The sequence below is a fragment of the Palaemon carinicauda genome, chromosome 33 (genome assembly GCF_036898095.1).
Source record: "Palaemon carinicauda isolate YSFRI2023 chromosome 33, ASM3689809v2, whole genome shotgun sequence".
In the NCBI taxonomy this organism is placed as follows: Eukaryota; Metazoa; Arthropoda; class Malacostraca; order Decapoda; family Palaemonidae; genus Palaemon; species Palaemon carinicauda.
Window position 1 is genome coordinate 52971859 of NC_090757.1, and position 11225 is coordinate 52983083.

Below are 11225 nucleotides of genomic sequence, written 5' to 3' on the forward strand. Positions count from 1 at the left end.
AACATAAAATCATTTGCTGCAAGATTGAACTTTTGATATTTGAACTGCAACAATGATTCATTGTATTTTTGCTCGTTTATAAGAATAAACAGAATTAAAGACGCCCTTTACGATTTTCTTAAGCTGATTTATTATATGATATTGTAAGGGTAGAAGAGACTCTTTAGCTATGGTTAGCAGCTCTTCTAGGAAAAGGACACTCCAAAATCAAACCATTGTTCTCTAGTCTTGGGTAGTGCCATAACCTCTGTACCATGGTCTTCCACTGTCTTGGGTTAGAGTTCTCTTGCTTGAGGGTACTCGGGCACACTGTTCTATCTAGTTTCTCTTCCTCTTGTTTTGTTAAGTTTTTTTTAGTTTATATAAGAAATATTCATTTCAATGATTTTACTGTTCTTGAAATATTTTTTTCCTTGTTTCCTTTCCTCACTTGGCTGTTTTTCCTGTTGGGGCCTCTAGGCTTATAGCATCCTGCTTTTCCAACTAGGGTTGTAGCTTAGCATTTATTAATAATAATAATAATAATAATAATAATAATAATAATAATAATGGATAACTTTGACCTGTATACTTTAACATGTTGAAAGGGTTTACGTATCGCCATGATTAGCGAAGCTATCCCAGTCAGGGCCACCCATACTAGGTTGGTTTGCTGGAAGCGAAGCGTTCAGACTAAAATTTCCCTCTGTAACTGATCTGTAGTGGCCAGTGTGGCGATGGAAACTGGCCAAACCCCAGACATGAATAAGGACATGTTTGAGGCCTTTGTCCAGCATTAGACAAGAAACGGCTACATTTTTTACTACACACACAAACACACACACACACACACACACACACACATATATATATATATATATATATATATATATATATATATATATATATATATATATATATGTGTGTGTGTGTGTGTGTGTATACATATATATATATATATATATATATATATATATATATATATATATATATATATATATATATATATATATATATATATATATATATATATATATCCATACCATATTTTAATTTAAAATACATTGGTGAAATTATAACGTTCATCCTATCCTTGTTTTCTTACCTAACAATAACAGTAATACCTAGAGACAGAATTAAAAAAAGGAATCTCCTCAAAAAACCTCCTAATGATCCTCATCTTCCTCGCTCTCCTTAGAATCCTTCTCCTCCTTCTCGCTATCCTTTGTCCATCGGAATTCTGGACTAGCAACTCCTCCCTTCGTGAGTAAGGAGCTTTTCCTTCTCAAAAATCCCCATAGTCTCCCCTATAGTCTCCCTCTAACGGCCACCATACATCTCCAGCTCTTAAGAGTTCCCACAGAAGAGCGCCGCTATCTTAAGCCCTTATTAGATGGACCTTTCTTCTGATTTATGGGGAATTTAGGTTTTGATATCTTCTGGAATTGGTCCTTCTTAATTTCTTAGTCTACCGATTCCAAAGGATTTTGTCTCTTTGTTATTTATCTGTTACTCTCAGGGCGAAGTAAATTTCGTATAGTCACCTTTGTCGTTGTTGTTGTTTTTTATTGTTTAAGAGATTGTTTTTCGTATGTAGTCATTCTTAGGAATTTGTGTTGAGAGAAGGGCTGCAGAGAACAAAATAACCAGAGGCAACTGTTACTTTCATATTTCACTTGCTGAAATATTTATTATTATTATTATTATTATTATTATTATTATTATTATTGTCATTATCATTATTATTATTATTATTTACATTATTATTATTATTATTATTATTATTATTATTATTATTATTATCATTTGCAATTTATTTAAAAAATATTTAACCTTAAACTGATAATGCTATTAAAAACATTATAAAAAAAAAACATTCACATATGAAAAAATTTTCCCCTCTAATTAGTTGGGAGTAAACTGCATATCTCCTTGGATAGTATCCCTGTGCAGCTGCTCACAAAACCTTTAACAACTTTTAGTGCCCACCGGAGTGATTCTTCGACATTGTTTAATCCAACTATTATATTCTCTCTGAGAGAGAGAGAGAGAGAGAGAGAGAGAGAGAGAGAGAGAGAGAGAGAGAGAGAGAGAGAGAGAAGAATTCAGACCTCGAGCTAGGCAAGGCTAGCATTCCTCCCCGAAGGACTTAATCTGAATTTCGGGAAACTGTTACAAAGGCATCCAGAATTTTTGGACGATCGGCTTCCGTTGCAGAGATTACATTTTGCAGCCTGCCAGAAATGTCTGCCATTCGAGTTTCATCAGTTTCAACCTCGATTCCTCTCAAATACTTTTATCCTCTTTTTTTTTTTTCTCCCATGGATTTGAATGATTGTGCCTCATTACAGTTTTTCTATTACTATTACACAGTTTCACAAGTATTTCGAAACTGAAAAATGATTTTTCTTTAAATTCTTTCCATGTAATATTGCAATTTGTTCCATCAGGATATCTAAAAGCAGACCATTTATTTTGATACAGATATGCACACGTATACACGAACGCATTTATATATATATATATATATATATATATATATATATATATATATATATATATATATATATATATATGTATATATATATATATATATATATATATATATATATATATATGTGTATATATATATACATATATACATATATATATATATATATATATATATACATATATATATATATATATATATATATATATATGTATATATATATATATATATATATACACACACACACACACACATATATATATATATATATATATATATATATATATATATATATATATATATATATATATATGCAGTAAACAAGTGTTGGGTAGTACTATTTTTATGCAGAAAAACTTTCACAGTGATAAAAGAAAAGTATAAAAAAATTCATTTCTCGTGAATTCTCAAGACGAATATTGGGAGTTAAATAACAGGAGAGGATTAGGAATAAAGTTATATAAGACGTTACTCGAGTGGCATGTGTGGATGGGATCATGGTGATGGTTTGGGCATACTCTTCGCACTCTCCAAGGGAGATTAGTTCAACAAACTTTTAACTTGCCACCAATAAGCACTAGAATAGTTGGAAGACACGGGTATACATGGCTGAGGACTATGAAGCGTGAAGGAGGAGTTGATGAATGGAGAAGTATTGATTTAAAAGCTGAAGATAGAGACGAGTGGCGAAATCTAATAGAGGCCCTTCGCTTCAATAGTCGTGGGATGATATGTATATATATATATATATATATATATATATATATATATATAAAGGCATGCATTGATTCTAATAGTCAGGCCTTCACCAACATGAGGCTCAATACTATGCAGTGTTCTAGAAGTTTTATTCCAGCTGTGACGAAGTTGTGGAATGATCTTCCTAATCGGGTAGTTGAATCACAAGAACTTCAAAAGTTCAAAGTTGCAGCAAATATTTTTTTTTTATGTTGAACAGACTGACACAAGTCTTTTTATAGTTATATAAGACTGACATAAGTCTTTATATAGTTATATATGAATTATCTGATTTAATGTTGATGTTTTTTTTTAAATTTTATTTTAATTTTTCATTACTTCTTATATCGTTTATTTATTTTCTTGTTTCCTTTCCTCACCGGGCTATTTTTTCTTGTTGAAGCCCTTGGGCTTATAGCATCTTGCTTTTACTTCTTATATAGTTTATTTATTTCCTTGTTTCCTTTCCTTACTGGGCTATTTTTCCTTGTTGGACCCCTTCGGCTTAAAGCATCTTGCTTTTCCAACTAGGGTTGTAGCTTGGCTAGAAATGATAATAATAATAATTTATGTGTGCGTGTCTGCGTGTGTGCGCGTATATATGTATGTGTGTATGTATGTATATATATAAATATATATATATATATATATATATATATATATATATATATATATATATATATATATATATATATATATTGTCACGACTTAATTAATAACATTAACGTTTTATGTTAAAGCAGGTTCTTTATAATTTGCATAAAGCCGTTACATAAAAAAAAACAATAGTATTTTGTACAACCTTAAGTACCTTTAACAACCAGTTATAGTTCATAAACAATGATGGCAAAGGACAACGAGGGAGTATGATACAAAAAGGAAATATAAATATTTATTTACAAAAGAAAAAGAAAATAATTAAATAATATTTGGACCGAGGTAAGTTTCAGGTCACTGCAGCGTAAACTTGATGCTCCGTTGTAACGAAGTGTTGTTAATGTTAATTGCAGTTCTAAAAATGGAGGAAAGTTACTAATACCAATACTTAACTTCCCGTAAAGTATCATCAACGGCGCTGCAGTTGCAGTAATAAACATGAGGGACCAGGTGATAAATCTGAATTTCCATTAGAGGCTGTCCAAGGCTGATATCCTCTCCCGTGTTCTGTCGCAGATTAAAAGGTGCTGTAATCCTTCAGATGAAGACCAAGATTAGTATCGAGAACTTGATAAAAACACTCGATCACAGCAGCTCTTCGAAAGCAAACATCCATGCATCAGCAGCGAAAGAATGATCAGGCGTGACAGTGGTATAAGGAGCTGAAGACTCAAAGACAGGCGTTGATGTCTAATAAAGGGCACTAACAGCTACACACCATTGCAGCGATCCAAGGCAAATCCACTGCTCTCAGTAGATAAGAACCTCTCAGAGGCAATCCCAACCTCTCTAGCGTTCAGAGGATCACTGACTGCAAACTTGGGCTTTTCCCGAAAAAGAAGTCTCTCTGCTTCCACGTCATCATGTAAAGGAAGAAATTGTTGGATTAGAACTACCCTCCTTAACGACTGCAAAATAAATAACAAGCAAACAACACCCAGTTACCAACAAGCAGCAAACATACGACTGCGTGGGCAAAAAAATAAATAAATAGATAAATATACAAATGAACGAACGAAAATACTTTCGGGCGTGATACCCCCAACCTAATAGGTAAAAAAAATATAATTTTTTTTTACAACTCATATGAGAGTTCCAACTAATTTCATATCTCAACATGTACTGAAAAAAAAAAAATTAAAGGCAACGTTAAATGGCCTCAAGACCAGTAAATTATCACTTCCACAAACAAAAAACCAATGATGAAAGAACGAGATGTTGTAACAAAGACACTGTAGGAAGAAAAATAAAATAAATACGAAAACAAAACAATAATCCAAGTGGAAAAGACATCACAGATTTCTAGAGAGGGCATCAGCGACGACATTGTCCTTCCCTTTCACATGTTTTACAGTCAAATTATATTCCTGGAGCATAAGACTCCAATTAGTGAGCCTTCTGTTTTTGTTCCTAAATTTTTTCACAAATTTTAAAGGGTTGTGATCTGAATACACAACAATTGGATCAACGCTAGATGTTACATAAATTTCAAAATGTTGTAGAGCTAAAACTAAAGCTAAGGCTTCCTTTTCGATTGTGCTATATTTCTTTTGATGCTCATTAAGTTTCCTAGAAAAATATGAAACAGGATGTTCAATACCTTCACTATCGTCTTGCAATAGCACTGCTCCTACTCCGAGATCGCTGGCATCCACCATTAACTTGAACCCCTTCTGAAAGTCAGGTGATTTCAAAATAGGATAGGTGCTTAAAATGCCTTTTAATTTATCAAAGGCTCGTTGACATGTATCGTCCCACAAGAATTTAGATTTCTCTCTTAAAAGATTAGTTAAAGGAGTTACTATTTCAGAAAAACTGGGGACAAACCTGCGATAGTAACCAGCGAGACCAACAAATTGCCTTACATTTTTCCGAGTTTTTGGAGTGGGAAAAGCTAGTACAGCTTCAATGTTCTTTTCCTTGGGCAATACTTTACCTTGTCCGACGTGATGTCCGAGGTAGATAACTTCAGCCTTTCCAAATTCGCATTTAGAAAGGTTTACAACCAAACCAGCGTCAGCAATTGCACGAAATAAGGCCCTGATTCTATCGACATGGTCTTTCCAGTTGTCACTGAAAATAATTATATCATCCAGATAAACTACACAACCCTTCAATCCATTCGTGATCATCCACATCATTCTCTGGAAGGTACTGGCTGCGTTCCGCATGCCAAAGGGCATGACTTTACATTCGAATAAACCTTCAGGTGTTATAAATGCTGATATTTCTCGTGCATTTTCAGTCAGAGGAACCTGCCAGTAACCTTTTAAAAGGTCTAACTTACTAATATACTTGGCATTGCCAATCTTATCTATGCAATCTTCTATGCGAGGCAGAGGGAAATTGTCAGCAACTGTTAAGTCGTTTACTTTCCTGTAGTCAAAACACAACCTGTCTTGACCATTTTCCTTTTTCACTAATACAACCGGGGAACTCCAAGGACTGCTACTTGGTGATATCAAGTCATTCTCCAACATATAACTGACTTCCTTTCTCACAGCTTCAGCTTTCTGTGGACTTAACCTGTAAGGGGCTTGTCTAATTGGCTGGGCATTTGGCTTTAGTACAACATCATGTTGCAAACTACGCACAAGACCAGGAGTGTCCTTAAATATTGACGGATGTTCTTTGAATAAATCCTTAATATCAGTAGCTTCCTGAGCATTCAGATGTTTAAACAAACTATCTGGGTTACACAAAATTTTAGAGTTTTCGCCATTCCATCCATATTCTTTGCTTTCCATTTCTTGTCCATTACATTCTTTAGGTACAACAGCTGAAACAGATTTAACAGTGTTAGCTCTGGAAAAATATTTCTTCATAATGTTAATATGACACAACTGATACTTTTTCCTCCTCCCTGGAATTTCCACCAAATAATCAACATCATTCAGTTTCTTCTTAACCACTGCTGGACCTACAAACTGAGCTCTGAACTGACCTGGCATAGGAAGTAACACTAGTACTTGTTCTCCTGCTTCAAAATTCCTTACTTGAGACTTTCTATCATAATGAGTTTTCATTTTAGCCTGCGAAGTAGAGAGATTATTTTGGGCCCATTGCCAAATGCTCCTTAATTTCTCTTTGAAAGACAAAATATAATCAAGTGAATTAATTTTACCACTACCCCCTTCCCAATGTTCCCTTAATAAATCAAGAGGTCCTCTCACATTGTGTCCATAGACCATCTGAAAAGGAGAAAAACCCAGAGATTCACTAGGGGCCGATCTTAAAGCAAAAAGCAATAAAGGCAAGTCTTTATCCCATTCCTCAACATGGTCTAAACAATACTTAGTCAAAGAATTCTTCAGAGTGGAGTGAAATCTTTCAAGTATTCCCTGACTTTCGGGATGATATGAGGATGCCAAGTTGTGTTTAATGCCAAGTTCATTCATTTTAGCCTGGAACTCCCTACTAGTGAAATTAGAACCTTGATCCGACTGTATCTCCCGAGGCAAACCATAACGAGAAAAAAAGTCCATGAGATGCTTAATAACGATACCACTCTTAATGCATCTAACAGGTATTACCTCGGGAAATCTAGTGGTTCTGTCCATTATTGTTAACATGTACTGAAAACCTGTTTTGGTTTTGGGTAAAGGTCCCACAATGTCAATAACAATTTGAGTGAATGGTTCTTCAACAGCTGGGATTGGAATTAAAGGCGCTTTTGTAATTTTCTGGTTGGGTTTTCCAACCATTTGGCACTGGTGACATGACTTACAATGTCTGACTACGTCTTTCTTTACAGAAGGCCAAAAAAAATTATCTTTCACTTTGGACAGCGTTTTTCGTATTCCTAAATGACCACCCCATTCACTTTCATGAGCCTCTTGCAAAATAAAATGCCTAAACTTACTAGGTACTACAATTTGTTCCCTTACCTTCCACTCTTCATCAGTAGATGCGGTCACTGGACGAATTAATCTATATAACACACCATTCTTTAATACATAACTTGCTTCACTTAAATCATCCTGTTCCTTTAGCTGCTCTGCTTCTTCATATATACTCCTCAATTCGCCATCTTCTTTTTGAGCACTAATTAGGGTTTGCCTATCTGGAAACATGCAACTAGAATCTGTAGCAAAGTCTTCAGATATATTAACCACAGACTTCAACGAAAGATTTTTTTCCTGCTTGGACTTACCTTTCTTTGTCTTAGGTTGAGTTTCGGTTTGGAAGCAGTTTTCCAAATTTATGTCAGCTTCTCCACCTTTGACTTCCTCTCTAGATTGGGCTCGGGTTACAGGAACAACAGGTTTAACATTTACCATAACACGTTCATTAACCACACTAGCCCCCTTTCGACCTTCTGATGCACAGGCTGTGCCACTACCTTGCATCACATCATTGCCTATCAACAAATCCACACCACTCACAGGCAATGCACTAACTACAGCCAGTTTCAACCTACCAGTTACCAAAGGAGATTCCAAATAAACTTCTTCCACAGGCCAAGATGTTACTGTATCTGGGAAACCCCCAAGCAACACAAAATCCTGACTTTTCCGTGAGAAATCTTTAGGGAGAGAGGTTTCCAGAATGCAGGACTGGCACGAGCCAGTATCCCGCAGCAATGCAACGATATTACCATCAGTTGCCTCAGATCCAACTTTCACTATACCTCTAAAGACAAAGTCTTCAAATTCCTTACCATAAGGCATGCTCCCACTCACCTCTCCTTCAAGACTAGAAGACACAGGCGGCACTGACCTACAATCCATCAACATAACTGGTTTAACCGACTTAGTTACTTCAGGACAATGTGACTTAACATGACCTTTCTTACCACACTTATAACAAACAATGTCCCGGGCCTGCCTCGCACCCCTCGAAGGCGATGAAGGACTTTCTCTACCCTTTATTACTTCCACCTTTTCCACACCTGCTTCCCAATGAGTTTTCTTCTTACCATAATGCTTGTGTGACAAAACAAACCTGTCTGCTGCCTTTGCTGCCTCATTAACATTATCAATGTTAAATTCTTCAATATGGATGCGAACGTCTTTGGGAATGTTATTTTTAAAATCCTCCAACAAAACCAGTTCTCGTAACTCGGCATATGTACTTGCCTCCTCTGCAGCCAACCACTCGTCAAGTTTAACTGCTTTCTGGCCTGCCCATTCTACAAATGTTTGATTAAACATTTTACGCCAGGATCTGAATTTCTGCCGGTAAGCTTCTGGGATTAGCTGGTATGCATTTAAAACCATTTTTTTCACAATATCATAATCACCGGAATCTTCTGCACTTAACGCAGCATAAACTACTTGTGCCTTACCAGAGAATGCAGATTGCACTAATACAGCCCAGAGTTCCTTGGGCCAAGCCAACTGATGAGCTACTTTCTCAAAAGCAATGAAAAATTTTCCGACATCCGACTCGCTAAACTTAGGAATTAGCTTAGTTCCCCACTTATCACTGAACTTAGCTGGCACAGAAGCACTCATAGAAGTTTCATCGGACTTTGAAGACTTTAAAGTTATCTCTAACTCAAGCCTTTCTTTATCAGCTTCCATAAGCGCTCTCTTTTCAGCCAATATTGCTTTTTCTGCTTCCATTTGCTCTCTTTCAGCGTCTCTCTGCTCTGCTCGTTTAGCGCGTTCGAACTCCTGTTGCTCTTTTATGAAATATGCTAAGTCAGATCCTGACAATCCAAGTTTCTCACCAATGGCAGTTAACTCGCTTAAAGTTGACATCTTGTTAAAATGAGAAAATGCTACTTAACACGATGAACCATTAAAGTTTCCCGTCAAAAGAGAATAAAAAAAAAAAAAAATTACTTTTCACACTACCTCACTGACCCTTTGCCATCCTGTCACGGTCGCCAATTTATGTCACGACTTAATTAATAACATTAACGTTTTATGTTAAAGCAGGTTCTTTATAATTTGCATAAAGCCGTTACATAAAAAAAAACAATAGTATTTTGTACAACCTTAAGTACCTTTAACAACCAGTTATAGTTCATAAACAATGATGGCAAAGGACAACGAGGGAGTATGATACAAAAAGGAAATATAAATATTTATTTACAAAAGAAAAAGAAAATAATTAAATAATATTTGGACCGAGGTAAGTTTCAGGTCACTGCAGCGTAAACTTGATGCTCCGTTGTAACGAAGTGTTGTTAATGTTAATTGCAGTTCTAAAAATGGAGGAAAGTTACTAATACCAATACTTAACTTCCCGTAAAGTATCATCAACGGCGCTGCAGTTGCAGTAATAAACATGAGGGACCAGGTGATAAATCTGAATTTCCATTAGAGGCTGTCCAAGGCTGATATCCTCTCCCGTGTTCTGTCGCAGATTAAAAGGTGCTGTAATCCTTCAGATGAAGACCAAGATTAGTATCGAGAACTTGATAAAAACACTCGATCACAGCAGCTCTTCGAAAGCAAACATCCATGCATCAGCAGCGAAAGAATGATCAGGCGTGACAGTGGTATAAGGAGCTGAAGACTCAAAGACAGGCGTTGATGTCTAATAAAGGGCACTAACAGCTACACACCATTGCAGCGATCCAAGGCAAATCCACTGCTCTCAGTAGATAAGAACCTCTCAGAGGCAATCCCAACCTCTCTAGCGTTCAGAGGATCACTGACTGCAAACTTGGGCTTTTCCCGAAAAAGAAGTCTCTCTGCTTCCACGTCATCATGTAAAGGAAGAAATTGTTGGATTAGAACTACCCTCCTTAACGACTGCAAAATAAATAACAAGCAAACAACACCCAGTTACCAACAAGCAGCAAACATACGACTGCGTGGGCAAAAAAATAAATAAATAGATAAATATACAAATGAACGAACGAAAATACTTTCGGGCGTGATAATATATATACATATATATATATATATATATATATATATATATATATATATATATATATATACAGTATATATATATATATATATATATATATATACTGTATATATATATATATATATATATATATATATATATATATATATATATATATATATATATATATATATATATATATATATATATATATATATATATATATATATATATAGACTTATGTAAAATTTGTTATATAAATGCATATACAGTATAGTTATGTTTTCTCACATCCAGAGAGAAATACATTTGATGATAAATAATTCTGCCCGGCCAAGGACTCGAATCTATGACAGATAGAAATAAGGATAAACATTAGACTGTTTAGACCACTCGGTTGTAAACAGAGACTAGATTTGATTCAGACTTCATTTATTCTTATCGAGCTTAGGATTTATACTGCAAATTCAACCCAGATGAATGATAATTATGCAATGCTAGGCCAATTTATGAGATTATCACTAATACTTTTTATATACAAATTTTCAAATAA

At 35.1% G+C, this 11225-nt stretch overlaps 1 protein-coding gene across 1 annotated transcript in view; it reads right to left on the reverse strand.

The window, feature by feature from the left end:
• LOC137626175 (uncharacterized) overlaps positions 1-9570 on the reverse strand; it is a 19585-nt gene extending 10015 nt beyond the window's left edge. Inside the window, exons 1-3 of the mRNA XM_068357253.1 lie at positions 8661-9570; positions 5971-8342; positions 5466-5538 (exon numbers count right to left, since the gene is read on the reverse strand). Of these exons, the coding sequence (XP_068213354.1) occupies positions 5466-5538; positions 5971-8342; positions 8661-9570 (3355 nt within the window). The remainder of the gene's footprint in view (positions 1-5465; positions 5539-5970; positions 8343-8660) is intronic.
• Positions 9571-11225: the final 1655 nt, after the last annotated feature.